This window comes from Salminus brasiliensis, chromosome 2 (genome assembly GCF_030463535.1).
Source record: "Salminus brasiliensis chromosome 2, fSalBra1.hap2, whole genome shotgun sequence".
NCBI lineage: Eukaryota > Metazoa > Chordata > Actinopteri > Characiformes > Bryconidae > Salminus > Salminus brasiliensis.
The window spans coordinates 54,825,952-54,840,807 of NC_132879.1; the positions used below are offsets into that span (position 1 = coordinate 54,825,952).

Here is a 14,856-nt window from a genome sequence, read left to right on the forward strand (position 1 = left end):
CTTTATTGCTCAATGCTTTATTGCTCAAGATCTGATCTCTCAGTATGATGGGTCACAGTCATGTTTGTACACGACCCACATGCCCACATTTTATCACAGAGTTAACAGCTAGATGATGAAAGTGATACGGGCTTGTGCAGTGAAGTGTTTCAAACGAAAAAAACAAACAAAACAAAACTGCAGAACGGCGCAACTGTCTAAGCGCTGACTTCATTTTAAGCACATTGTCAGTCTGAGGGCAGAAGTGAGATATTTCACACCAGTCTCTCTAGGTGAGCAGGGTGATGTAGCTGCATTGGCAGTTTAGTGTTCTCCTCCAAGCGTGTTGAGCTGTTTAACAATGCTGGGGTCAGCAGGGTCTATACAGACTGCAGAGGGAATTGGAGGCGATTAGCTTAAGGCTACCATACGTATGAGGCAGATGTTGGCTTCTTATACGAATTTCCATTCCACCTTAAATGGTGCTGCAATACAGGACAGGTACAACCATCAGAATGAAGCTGCTGCATCATTTAAGGTGGAACGAAAAAAAAAAAAAAAAAAAAACTTTTCATGCTCAATTTTCATTGCCTATTAACGGGAACCATTCAGATTGAGCTGCTGACCACTATATAGACGCGATCAGGGGTCTGCTGCCCTCACGCGCGCCTCGATTCTCTCTCCAACTGTCAATCCCAGCTGAAGAATAATCTGCAGACCACTACCAACCAGCTCAGAAGCAAGCAGACTGACAACCGGGGCTCAAACTGGGGCTAAACATAGTGCATAGTGTAACCCTGGCTTTAACAAAAGCTGACTACTCTAGCCAAAGCTAACTAATTTCTCTAGTCAATATTCAAAAATACATGAGGTGGTGCAACCCTTTAGCCTAGGGAGCTAAACAGAGCCTACATGAGTCTCCTATATGGTGTGAAATGTGTAGTAGAACCTCTTTAAAAGTTTGCTGATTTCCCTGCTGTTACAGACCTACTTAACATATATGATATGATATATGGCAATGTATAGATTTTGAATATACAGTATGAGTATATTAGAGTCATCTGAGCCAAGGGTGGTTATTCCCATTATTAGGTCGGTGGTCATGATGTCCTGATATGAATGTGTGTATATATATATACTGTACTGTATAAAATGTGGGTACTGTTTACACCACCGCATTGTTTAAGCAAAGCACACATAAGACAAACAAACATCAAAATGACTGAATCAGATGAAAGATCAGATCTTACTGACCAGTTAGGTCCTTTTTCATGCAAAAAACAGACCCTACAAGAACCGAATGCCAGAGCTGAATGAATTAGGGCATGTTAGATTATACGAGAGGTTAGATTATGCGAGGTTTTAGGCCCTAAATATCAAAGCCATTAGTTTAATCTGTTTTAATTTCATTTAGATTCATTTTTTCTAAATGAAAAACAACATTTTATTCAAAAAGAGCAAACTTTCATTCGGACGTCCTGTCCAGGCTATGCAGTGGGCAACGTGCACGTACTGTAAAGTTGTCTCAGATGAACTAGTTTAGGAATTTGACCTCTGTGTTCATTTTTCTCTTTCAGGAATCTGGTACAACATCCTCAGCGGCATGGGCAAGTTCTCAGTCATCATCAACGTAAGTGTCAGATCCATTCTTTCAGCCAAGGGTTCTCAAAAGCAGTCCTCAGGGCCCCTCTCCACATACTGCATTCTCCACACTGCTCCCATGAGTCTTCCAGAAGTGGACACTCTTAAAAATAAAGGTTCTGCAATGGGTTCTTTGAGCGATGCCACAGAAGAACCCCTTTTGGTACCGCACATTGTGAGTTCGAGCTAAAATAGCTTTGTATGAGTGTGAAGAGCCTTTTAAACTTAGACTCCATGATCTGAGACTCGATTCAAAGGTTTTTCACCAATTTAAAGGTTCTTCACACGTCTCTATTATCTCTACTTACACATCTCTATTATTACCCCCTGCTTAATATTGAGCAGGTCCCCCGTGTGCTGCCACAACAGGTCTGGTGCCAAGACCAGACGTTAGCTACAGATCCTGTAATAAGTTCTGTAAATTGTGAGGTTGGGCCTCCATGGATTGTATTAGTGACCGAATCCAATGACCCTTTCTTGGAGCACTTTTGGTAGCTCCTGACCACTACATACCAGGAAAAACCCACAAGACCTGATGCCTGATGTTTAGGAGATTTTCTAACCCAGTTATCTAGAACATCCCAGATTGGTTCTTCTTGTCAAAGTGTCTCGAATTCTTACGCTTGACCATTTCTCCTGCTTTTAACACCAACATCACCTTCAAGGACTGATTTATCCACCCCTATTATCTCCAGATGCCACTGTAGCTGAACATAATCACTGTTTTTCATGTCAGCTAGTGCTAATGTTATGGCTGATCAGCGTAACTGATGGACTTGGAGGAAGAAGACTTTCCTGTGCTGTCAGTCCATTCTGGAGAGAGTACTGTGCCTCCCTGTGATAGGCTTTGGGCCTATAGTGAGGATTATTCTGCCTCCAGTATCAGATAAGCCCCGGATTACAGCTGCTCTACTTAATATGGGCCAGAAGTCTCAAATGCAAACATATGATGGAATGCTTTGAACTGTGCTGTCTAAAGCAGTTCTTTGCCCACACAGGAAGAGCATACAGTTTTAAGGCACTCAGACTTGTTTCTCACACATTTTATTTGATTTTATGAGATTGTTTAATATGCTTTGTATTACAGCTGCACGCATTGTATTTAAAGTCCAATAAAAAGTTTATTATTTTGAGAATTTAAAAGTAGGATTTTACCTCATTTTCAAACCCACGGTTCATTCACAAAGCCCTGGCAAGGTTACTTTAATAGAATTTAATAAAGAATGATTTAAACAGTATGAGAAAAATAAGCAGGCTGGATCGCAGGCTAGAGTGAACGGTGCAGGCTGGCCTGCATCTCTTCCAGAGTTTTTAACCCCGTTAAAAAGGCTATGACTCACCGGCAGGCCAAAGGTGTTATTATAAACTTCTATTAGCAAAGCATAGCCCCTCCCACCCACCTATCCAGTTTGTACAGGAGTTCCTGTAGTTACTGAGTGATACACCTCAAAAACATCAACAACGAAATAATAATAATACGATTTTCACCACACAACACGTACATCTATTAACGTCTACTCTAATCATCACCTCTGATTATAAAGAATTTCTTACATGTAATGTTTTTAAGATATTTTAAGATGTTTAAAACCATTTTAACACTTCAGGGTGTGGTAACAAGCAATTGAACTGGGTTTATTCAACTCAAATGACTACTTTAAATCAAATAATGGTTCATGTAGGGGTTGTTTGAGTTGAGTAAACTCAGTTTAATTGCTTGCCACCACACAACCAGCCACTTTTTACAGTGTAGCTTGTTAGCAGAGGTATTGTCCATGCTGAAAGATCCAGTTAAACATGCCGGGGGGTCGCCAGTTCGAATCCCGAATCATGCCATAACCCTAATTTGCAATAAAAATGAAATCTCTATCTGTTTTTATTTCTGGCTTTTATTCATTTATTTTATGTGTTTATGTATTTATAGTGGGGGCCTATAGGCTGTTTAAGGGGTTATTCATTGTTGTTATTATTATTATTATTATTATTATTATTATTATTATATAAGGTCATAATATTACATAGAGTAGAACATCAGTAATAATAACATTACATTTTGTCTTTATTTCTCAGGCCTTTGTCATCTCCTTCACATCAGACTTCATCCCACGACTGGTGTATCAGTACATGTACAGTGAGACCGGCACCATGCACGGCTTCATCGACCACACCCTGTCCTACTTCAATGTTAGCCATTTCAAAGAAGGCACAGCACCATCTGGCTCCACTGTCACAGTTTGCAGGTGAGGCCATCTGTAGCGGTTTAATGCTTTTAGTGAATTCTGGGCACTTATGCATGAAGATGAGTTTTTATCTGAACCAGTTCAAAACTAATTTAATAAAAACTAAATCAGTTTAAAATAGCCTTTGACTCGGAAAGGGGGAGTCGAGTGGTCAACTTTCAGGTCACCCGTTTCACATGGGTCTGAAATATACATGAAAATATAGCCTGTACTGTGTAGGGCAAACGTCAGGGGAGATCGCATTCCGCACCAGTGTCCCTGCACCCCCCCCCCCCTCTCAGTGAGCTCAGCGAAATTGTACCACCACCCCGACTCTGTACTGCTGTACTTCAGTGGACGAGTTACAATGAGATGGGAAAAGATGACCTCACACTTTTCTTTTAGCTTGGGCCAGCTTGGGTCTTAATGGGTTGGATGCTGTACTGGCCTTCCTTGTGGACTTTAAATCTTTAATCATATATCAAAACACTGACATCATGTGTCTAAAGCAATTGCTCCCCCATAACGGTCCAGCGGAGTCCAGTGCGGACCAGTGCAGGCCCCCTAGAGCTCAAGAACAAACTACTGTACCTTCGAGATCTGCTGCATTACGCGGCAGTGCCGAACTTCTAAACCAGGGCTGTTTTCATGCTGATATTCTGAAGGATCTGAGTGACAGCATAATTGGACATTTTGTGGTAACTGGTCTGGCAGGAAAGCATTACTTTGAGCTTTTTTCGCACATGGCTAAAATTACATGGAGCCTCCAAGGAATTGTTTCCTCCTCACCTCTATAATTCCTGCGTACTGTTCACATGAGAAGGAGAATGACTGAGTGGATTCGTCTGAGGTCGTATTTAACAGTGTTAATTTTTAAGTCTAGCCCACCTTCTTGACACTTGATAATAAGATAAATCAGGTAAATTACATGCTTGTGCTACTGAGACATTGAGTCAGGCTGGACCGGTATTACCTGTAGGGCTGTTGCAGAGACCAACTTTGTTGAGTCTAAGACACATCCAAGACTATGAGTCAGGTCAAGACCAACTCCTAGGCCAAATAAGACTAAAACCTGAAATCCGTAAGGCTTAAAAGATCAAGCCTTAACCAATTAGATTTTGTAAATAAATGATATTTACATAGTTTTCCTCTCTAACCTAAAACACAGTCAATTAATCAAGACATGTTTGGTGTCCAACATTGTCCTCAGAATAGATTCTTTGAGTGATACCATAAAAAGAACTGCTTCTGGTCCCTAAAGCTGTGCTTATGCAACCAGTCCACTGGGACCCTTGATGTTCCAGAGATTTGCTTTGTCCTCTATGAATTGTCAAAACTCTGGACTGGCTGGTGGTTCCTGAGGACCAGTTTAATCTTTTTTATGGTTGCACGTCTCAGTCGAGACACAAACAAGACCGGTACAAACACTATTACAGTACAAATACTATTAAGTCTGAGACAAGTACAGATGCAAGTGTCAATCTGAGACAAATCTGTCAAATCAAGTCTGAAGTCCAAGTATGAATACTACTGAGTCAGAGACAAGTCCAGGTACAATTACCTTCAGGACAGAGACAAGTCCAGGTACATGTGTCAAGTCAGACACAGGTCAGCGTACAAATACAATTAAGTCCGACACAGGTCAGCGTACAAATACCATTAAGTCTAGACCAGTTCAAGAACAAATACTGTCAAGTCTGAGATGAGTCTAAGTATGAATACTACAAAATCATCTGTGTACAAATACTGTAGAGTTCAAGAAAAGTGAAAGTGCAAATACTACAGAGTCTGAGACAAGTCCAAGTACAAATACAAATACTACAGAGTCTGAGACAAGTCCAAGTACAAATACTACAGAGTCTGAGACAAGTCAGAGTATAAATACAAATACTAAAGTATAAATACTACAGAGTCTGAGACAAGTCCGAGTACAAATACAAATACTACAGAGTCTGAGACAAGTCCAAGTATAAATACAAATACTACAGAGTCTGAGACAAGTCCAAGTATAAATACAAATACTACAGAGTCTGAGACAAGTCCAAGTATAAATACTACAGAGTCTGAGACAAGTCCAAGTATAAATACAAATACTACAGAGTCTGAGACAAGTCCAAGTATAAATACAAATACTACAGAGTCTGAGACAAGTCCAAGTATAAATACTACAGAGTCTGAGACAAGTCAGAGTATAAATACAAATACTACAGAGTCTGAGACAAGTCAGAGTATAAATACAAATACTAAAGTACAAATACTACAGAGTCTGAGACAAGTCCAAGTACAAACACAAATACTACAGAGTCTGAGACAAGTACAAACACAAATACTACAGAGTCTGAGACAAGTACAAACACAAATACTACAGAGTCTGATAAATATTACAGAGTCTGAGACAAGTCCAAGTATAAATACAAATACTACAGAGTCTGAGACAAGTCCAAGTATAAATACTACAGAGTCTGAGACAAGTCAGAGTATAAATACAAATACTACAGAGTCTGAGACTAGAAACCGGTAGATCCCATGGCAAATCCAAGCACAAATAATGTTAAGCCCGTAAGAATTCTGAGCAAAAAAGAAAAGGCTGAATAAAAATCCTGTTGATTCCAAGACAAATCTGAGTACAAATACTGTCAATTCCAGGAATAGTCCAAGTACAAATTCTGTAGATTTCAGGACAAATCTGATGACAAATACTGTTTAAAACAAGTTTGCACAGAACAAATGCTGTCTAAACCAGAAACGACAGTAAAAAGACCTGGATTTGGGGACCGTAGGAGTGGTTTGTAGGAGTGGACCTGACATGGACATTTTATTCTTCACATGGTCAGCTGGGACAACAACCACCAGAATGATAAGTGATAATTACACCCCGCTAACTTCACTCTTTCATGGATTTTCCTCTGTTGTCCTCATGATAAGGTGGCAGCAGAGATAACTGTCAGATTACTCGGCTGTAACTGGAAGGGAAGCATCCTCGGGGGAGGGCGTAGCGTGGTTAGAAGTGGTAGCTAAAAAATTATATATATATATATATATATAGAGAGAGAGAGAGAGAGAGTGGCAGAGTGACAGAAACACATAGATAAAGTTCCTCACCAGGACTCCATCACACACTCTGAAGTGCAAGGTCTGGGTGGCTGCTTTCATATATTGGATATAACAAGCTGGAGGCCATCGCTGAAGAATGTGGTTATCGGAGACAGGCAGACTCTTCTGGCGCAGACAGTCGGGAATGGGACGACCCCTGTGCTCACACTTGTTAGCCACTTTCCCTAGAGGCCTCTGTAGCACCATAAGGGGTTCTACTACCCTTGTGTTTGTTTGTGTGGTAGTGAGGGGATGGTGGTACAGTTGGGATGTCTAAGTAGAAAATTCTTTCAAATATACAGTAATGCATTTGGACTCCCAAATCAAATAAACCTTGATCGCTTCCATATATGCAGTTTTTGCTGATTTAGCCCCGTGTAAACAAGGAGCTTCAACCCAGATAATTATATCTCCAGATGAAGATGGCTGTCTGTCCTAGGGAATATAAACCAGTCCTACACGCCCCAGGAATATTACTGTATATGGCAATGAAGTCAAGTGTAGGAGTCTGGAGCTCCTCAATAAAGCCCAACTGTTTTCATAATTCAATAAAGGAAATCAAAACTCTGGGAAACGTGCAAGGATACAGCTAATTTAATGTGATGCTATGCAAGCGGAAGGTTCAGTCATACTGTATAAGGTATTCACTCACTTTACTGACCATATCCTTCCCTGAGGAGCCTATAATTCCATTCTCACCGCAGCAGGATCTGATGACTTTACACAATGAAACATTAACATTTTGTCCTTTAACCTTTTTCATGATGGTTCTGGCAACCTAAAAAGCTTCCGCCATGTTTTTTCCCTCTCAAATGACAGAAAAACACACCAGGGACTGTTTTACAATCTTACAGACAGAAATCAGACAGACTGAGACTGAAATGTCTTCCTGGCCCTTTAAAATGTGAGCTTTAAGCCCTCTGGTCTAATTAATAGGGACGGACGTCTCAATGTCTTTCACCATGGAAGAATTGAAAGAATGTGAGAAGCATGTGCTGCTGGCTTGCGCTCTATTTTTATTGGCCGGACAGCAAAACAGCTCTCAGCTGAAGACCTCTGGCCCTGTCTGTTTGATCTGCAGGTACAAGGACTACCGAGAACCACCCTGGTCAGCCCAGCCCTACCAGTTCTCCAAACATTACTGGTCAGTTCTAGCAGCTCGACTAGCCTTCGTCATACTCTTCCAGGTACGGATTTTTTTTTTACTTGGCTCAGTATGAGTCAAAATCTCTGACCTCACAACATTTTGATTGTATTATGATGTATATGATGAAAATCTCCACAGATCAGGCTGATTTATAAATATTAAATGTATGCTGAATTTGATGTATAACAAATAATAAATATAATAAATGTATTTATTTATTTATGAATAAAATTTTCTGTAATTTTTAAAAATTATTTATAAAATATTACCCATTTTTCCTTCCCAGTTTCAGATTTTAGCCAATTACCCAACCCACTTGTTAGTTGCTCTCCCCCTATCACATGTAATGACACTCGGAGGGTGAGCACTGACACATGCCTCCTCCAACACATGTGCATCCAGCCTCCGCCTCTTTTTAAAATGCCACCAATTGAACGCCACCAGGCAACCAACGCGCTCTGAGGAAAGCGCCGGGTAGCAGATACCCGTGCCGGCCAGCATCACACTGAATTGATGTGAGAGAGCCGTCTACTCAACCAGAGAGAACAGTTGTGCTCTCTCAGGCTCAGGCTGCTGATGGCAGGCAGCATGATGGGTAATACATGAAAGTTGACCAAAGTTCTCCCATTGTGAACCACCCACTCTCACCCCAGCTCACCCAGCACGAGGCCGGCGAGGCCTTCCCTTTTTTGCCATGGAGTGGCATGTTTTTTTTTCCCCCTCTCACTTTATCAGGTTTTATCCAGGCATTAATTCATGCATATCATTTCAAGCTCATGCTATTAACTTTAGCACAAGAGAGCTGCTGTCCCAGGGAGCTGCAGATTAGCCACTACAGTAGCGTGAAGTCAAGCTTACAAACACATAAAGCGCACTGCTCTGTTTTTATGACTCCTGTTCACGGGGCCTGCTTTCCTCCGCACTGCAGATGTAAATGCAAGGTAGTTTTCCTTACACGCAGCTGCTGACTGTGGAACATACTGCGCGGGCCTTAGCACACTTAATGGTGATATATACGACGTTGTGACCAGGTGTTACACCAGCACCTCCAGTTTAACTGTGTGTTTTATTTGGGGACAGTCAGCAAAAAGGCTTCCTCTTTACGGGCCATTGCAGTAACTCTACATGTTTTCCGGCTCCTTTTGCTCCCTGTATTCCACAGTAAAAGGGTTGAGCAGCAACAGAATACATTATTTAAGTGGATTAAACGGGACTCAGTATTTAAAATACCAAAAAAATTACTAATCCTTACTAGGTGGTGCCAGAAAGGGCAATATGACTGCTTTAGCTTTGAGACAGCTGAACTGAAAAGCCTTTAATACATGGTTTTAAATGGAAAATGAATGGAAGGTAATTGGAATTGGATGCTGGTATTGCATAATATGAATGGCAGTTTTCATCAGACAATCAGTAATCTGTAACTGAACCCAGTTTGAAAGTTACCTTCCCAACCCCATGTCAGTAACCATTGCACGTAACAGATAACATTGGCACACAGGGAGTGGCCGAAATCTAATGCCATGACGTGCCGTCGGCTTAAAGGAACACACTCACACACACAGAGACACACACACAGGCACATTAGGATATACTCGCTCTGCTACCTATTGTTTCTTCACACCCAGCGTCCCATTATTGGTGTGTTTGTACTAATGAGGGCTGTAAATAATGATTAGTGATCCACAATCAATTGATCTGCTAACGACTGCTCTGTTAATACACAGTGCATTCTTCAGTACCTGTCTCGAGGCCATATCACCGATATGTAGTGTCCCTGTAGTGCTTTACAGTCTGTGGGAATGGCTGCACGTATCATATGAATAGTGCAGAACAGCTCTGTTTCATTGTTTGAACGCTTTCTCTACACCACACCAGATCCAGCTCATCAGGTAGTCCGGTGTGTTGGAGCAGGGAGCTCTAGCAAGGCTCCCGACTCTATTAGGGTTAGGCCTTAACATGTCAAATCCAATACAATGCAATACAGCAATGCTCCTCTAAAATCTAGTAGAAAGCCTTCTTCCATGGACAGTAGAGACAGAGACTCTGCAGGTGTCCCATTACTTTTGTCCATGTAGCGTATCTGACACACAGGGGTAGTGGGGGAGTCCACGGATCATTTTACGTTCTTTTCATATTTAAACGAGAATCCAAAGACCTTCAGAGCCTCGAATGCTCTTGTGAAGAGATCTTGTAGCGGCACAAAGAGGACCTACTTCAAAAATATTAGGCAGGTGGTACTAATGTAATGGCTGATCTGTGTATGAGAATATTGGTGATTTTTTAATGAGGTGTTAAGCAGTTTCAGACCGAATGTCCTCAGTGAGCTCGTTCACACTTGATATGAACTGTCAGCGAGATGCATAGCTGTTTACATATTGAATGCGTCTCCAGTGACCACTCAACGGTTGGATTTCATGACCGGAGGAAGGGTACAGGTACTAGGTCCTTGTCGGTTTACAAAGACTCGCTGTTGCATTTAGCATGGAATGACTGCATTTGTGTGTGTGTTCTTGTGCATTCCCAGAACCTGGTGATGTTTATGGGTGTGCTGGTGGCCTGGGTGATCCCGGACGTGCCCAAGAACATCAGCGAGCAGCTGAAGCGCGAGAAGACGCTGCTGGTGGACGTCTTCATGAATGAGGAGAAGGAGAAGCTCCAGCTCATCCAGAGCCTCTTCTCCAAAGAGGCCTCCCAGCCCCGGCCTCAGCAGCCCCAGCAGTCCCAGCTTCCGCAGGATGCCTCGGAACCACAGCTTCCCCACCTGGCCCAGACCGACGATCCCACGGCTGCTGGGGCCACCATCCCCCTGTCCAGCCGTTCCCGCACACGCCCCCGCGCCGCCAGCTTTAGCCAGTTCACCCGCCAGGCCTCCATGTCGCCACGCAGTGATGCGGGCAGGCATACGGCCGTGTGAGCTTGGGGCGGGGGGGAGGGGTCAGCCGGGCCAAAGCGGCCTTCAGAGTGCCCAGTGTGCTGGGAGTGGAGGACGGAGAAGAAAGGAGGAGGGCAGGGCTGAGCTCTCCATTGAGTTTGTTAAAGTGGGCGGGGCGTGGCACCCTCTATGCAGTGTTTTCTCACTGGAGCAAAAGCGAGAGAGGTCGTAATTTTTAATCCCTGTACTGTAACGTCTGAAGCATATGTCCACGGCGGCGTGGTTTTTTGATTTTTCGATTTTTGATTTCTTCCGTTTTTTGACGTGTCCTCCCTCCCGGTCTGAGGGGGAGCCAGAGTCATCCCGGCCGCAGGGCAGAGGCTTCGTAGGGTGGCTTGCATTGTCATTCCATGCACAGTTGATGCAGACACTGGAGTAGGAGTGGGATTCTGACAGTCTGACAGTCCAAAAGAGGGCCTCTCGCACATTTTGGATTTTTGGATTTTTTCTCCATCTGTTCTTGAACTAAGAGGAGGATGATTTTTGGGTTGTTGTTTTTTTTTCTTCATTTTTTTTTGCACAACTCCAAACAAAAAAAAACTATAGTGCACATCTGGTCCATGCTCATGCGGTCATTGCACAATTTGTGAAACTGCACAAATCACAAACTGCTTTGCAAATTTGATGAGATGTAGCGTATCGCAGCAAATAATTATAACCTTTCATTTTCTCAGGTAACGACATCACTGTAGGTTTTATTTGTTTATCTGAATAATGTGACATCTCTTGGTTTAATAGAGAGTACCAAACCTGTCAGTCAATAAGGAACTTAGGAACAAAACAAACTGTACTTTAATGCACAAATCGTGTTGTACAAAAATCAATACATAAATCAGAATGAGTGTCAAATCTCGTTAAGGATTCTCTCTCTCTCTCTCTCTCTCTTTAAAGATGCAGGTCAGTCCCTGACTTGTTCACTTTGCTCGTTGGTAAACAAGGCCTTCAGGTCTGCTGCTCACTAGGGGTGTAATGATACACAAGAGTCACGGTTTCCGTTTGGCCTTCGGTAAAGCTAGGGTTCTCTCCATTTATTTATATTTTCAGACACCAGTCAGCTTGAGCGAAGCTTCGCAGGGCAGGTTGCGCACTTGATAATAGCTTACAGCTTTATTTAGCAGGCAGCGGTTCCATGCCTTAAGCTGTAAGCTCTTTCATGCCAAGACTCACCTTGATTGAAACACTTTCCATCAGTATCCTGTTCTTTTTGAAACAATAAAGTTAAGATTCTTGTTCTGTGTTTAGCTGCAATCTTCAGTTTGAACTAGGGGCCGGGGATTCGTTTCTTAGATGCATCTCGGTGGGGATGTGGACGATTCTTAAAACCTCAGACACCTAAAAATCCAAGGTCAAAGCTTCCACCCAACTCTGAAAGGGTGAAGTGAATTACACACTCTATCACAAACAGAATCAGGGATTTAGTGCTATGTTGCGCACTTTAGGGCCGAGATACAGCAGCAATGCTAACACCAACATGCTAAACCGTTTTTCCTGCAAAACCTTCCAGCTGACTCGACACATCGATTCCATTTGTTTTATTAATAAAAGATATTGGGAGTAAATTCATTATAGATCATTTCAGGTAATTAATATTAAATGAAATTATTATAATAAAAAATGTATCGTTCTGTTTTAGGAATCAAGGAACAAACGGGCTAGTTACAAACAGAAAAACGCAGTAGAGCAGACGCAGATTGCATTTGGGTTCGTCCGTTGTGGTTTACGCAGTCTTTGAAGGCCACGTCGTCGTAAACTGCGTCCTTCAAAGGATGAAGCCCCTGAATTGGGACACTTGCACTTGTGCATTCTGGTTCCGTATGTACCGTTACACCCCTACTGCTGACGTGTGTGTTTGAGCGTCTTGTAGAAGGCCCATTTACCCGTAAGATCCACGTGTGTGTTTAGGGCCTCGCGATAAGTTATCTGACCATGCAGCTTTTTGTAACAAGCTCTTTATAATCTTTGTGAAAGACCACTTTGCAAGATTTCGCTAGAAAGAACATTTTAATATCTTTCGAGGACGTAAAAAAAGATGACTGTTTTGGTGAACTTCTGATGGATGTTAAAAAAAAAATCATTAATGCTGAGTTTTATGTCATTTAAAGTGATAAGAATGGCAGCTTTGGTGACCCACCAAGAGAACAGCAGGACAGTCTGAGGACAGATCAGGCTGACCCAGCACTGGATCTCCATGGACAGCTCGTGTCAGGTGGTGCTCACTGGGATTATTATTGCTTTTTTAAATGGACAGTAGTGTGTGTGAACGCAGCACTTCTCAAGACGTAGGTAACTGCATAAGTATTTCAAAAAGCACGAAGCTGATGGCCTGCCTGCCTGGTCTACCAGGTGCTGTGGAATTCTGCCCTGTCTGTGGGACATCTGGAACGACCATGATAATCACTTCGAGGGCTTTCGGCTTTCTGCCAACTGGGTGAGCAGTTCAGTGTGCGGCCTTTTAAATGGAACCATAACTATTAAGCACATATTCCATTTATTCAACTGCTGCCTGGGCCCTTAGAGTAGGCTGTAGTTGTGGAGGTATAATGGTAAATCTCAGTGGGGGTCAAATCGTATGGATTTCAAAATCATTGTAGAGAACAGACAGTGACCTGCCCAGCGTCTACTGGGTCTTTCGAGCAGGGTAAGCTGTATGCATTGTATGTGCTTAAAGGGGAATTTCACAGATTACTTAAAACATCTGCATAATTAATTTGTTATGATGTAAACAGTCATTCAGGGGGGTCTGGTGTGAAATGCTTATCTTCAAAGAAACTTGCTGACTTGGTGGCAAATGGAACTGCACATCTGAAGAGTTAAATCTGATAAATAATTTAATTTATATAAATTATATATTGCTCCGGAAAAAAATAAGAGCAATGTGTTTAGGGAAATTAACATTTGCACTGTACTTTATAAATCATGGACAACATTTCTCCTAAATTCCACATAAAAAATATTTAGGGCATTTATTTATTTACAGAAATGACAACTGCTCAAAAAAACTGCTCAAATAAATAAATAAATGATTATAATAATAATTGTAAAGTAAAAAAGTTATTATTCAGATTTAATAACAGTGCTAATATCTGAACTTTGAGAGCATTCAGAATCACTATGGTGAAATAATAACCTCAACGGCCAATCACAGCTCTCATGTCTTGGCCAACTCTCCACTAGTCTTTCACATCGCTGTTGAGACTTTATGCCATTCATAGTCTGCAGATTCAGCTAACTCAGCTCTGTTTGATGAAACGCCTGGAATAAAACATCTGTCAGACACGTAGAGATGCAGATTTGAGAAAAAAATAATTAAGTGGTCTCTTTTCCAGAACTGTATATATACCCAACCCACTCGTTAGTAATGCTCCCGACTCTAGGAGGGTGAGCACTGACACATGCCTCCTCCAACACATGTGCAACCAGCCTCCGCCTCTTTTGGAACTGCTGCTGATGCAACGTCACCAAGCAACCAACCACTGCGCTTGGAGGAAAGCACTGAGCAGCCAGCTGTGATATTTCGGCTAGCATACGCCTGTGCCACCTGGCAACACGCTGATGTGATGATGGGAGAGCCAGAAAGCCATCTAACCCATCTGGAAAGAGCCAGGTCAATTGTGCTCTCCCAGGCTGCGGCTGCTGATGGCAGGCTGCATGACCGGGGAATCGAACCAGTCATCAGGCGCCTTAGTCTGCAGCAATTAATTGACATAATAAAATGACATATAAAAACATTCAAAAAAATGGGGTGTGTTTGCTGGTCATTTGGATGGTATATAAAATTGTATTCCAATCAGCCATAACATTAGTACCATTAGGTGAAGTGAAAAACACTGATTATCCTTATCTAA

At 42.2% G+C, this 14,856-nt stretch overlaps 1 protein-coding gene across 2 annotated transcripts in view; it reads left to right on the forward strand.

Moving 5' to 3' along the window:
* Nucleotides 1–11,000, forward strand: part of ano2b (anoctamin 2b) — an 83,955-nt gene extending 72,955 nt beyond the window's left edge. For both annotated transcript variants that reach the window (XM_072673992.1, XM_072673993.1), the window contains 4 exons: nt 1,557–1,609; nt 3,691–3,860; nt 8,014–8,119; nt 10,604–11,000. In XM_072673992.1, the coding sequence (XP_072530093.1) occupies nt 1,557–1,609; nt 3,691–3,860; nt 8,014–8,119; nt 10,604–10,993 (719 nt within the window). In that variant the 3' untranslated portion in view covers nt 10,994–11,000. The remainder of the gene's footprint in view (nt 1–1,556; nt 1,610–3,690; nt 3,861–8,013; nt 8,120–10,603) is intronic.
* The last annotated feature ends 3,856 nt before the right edge of the window (nt 11,001–14,856 follow it).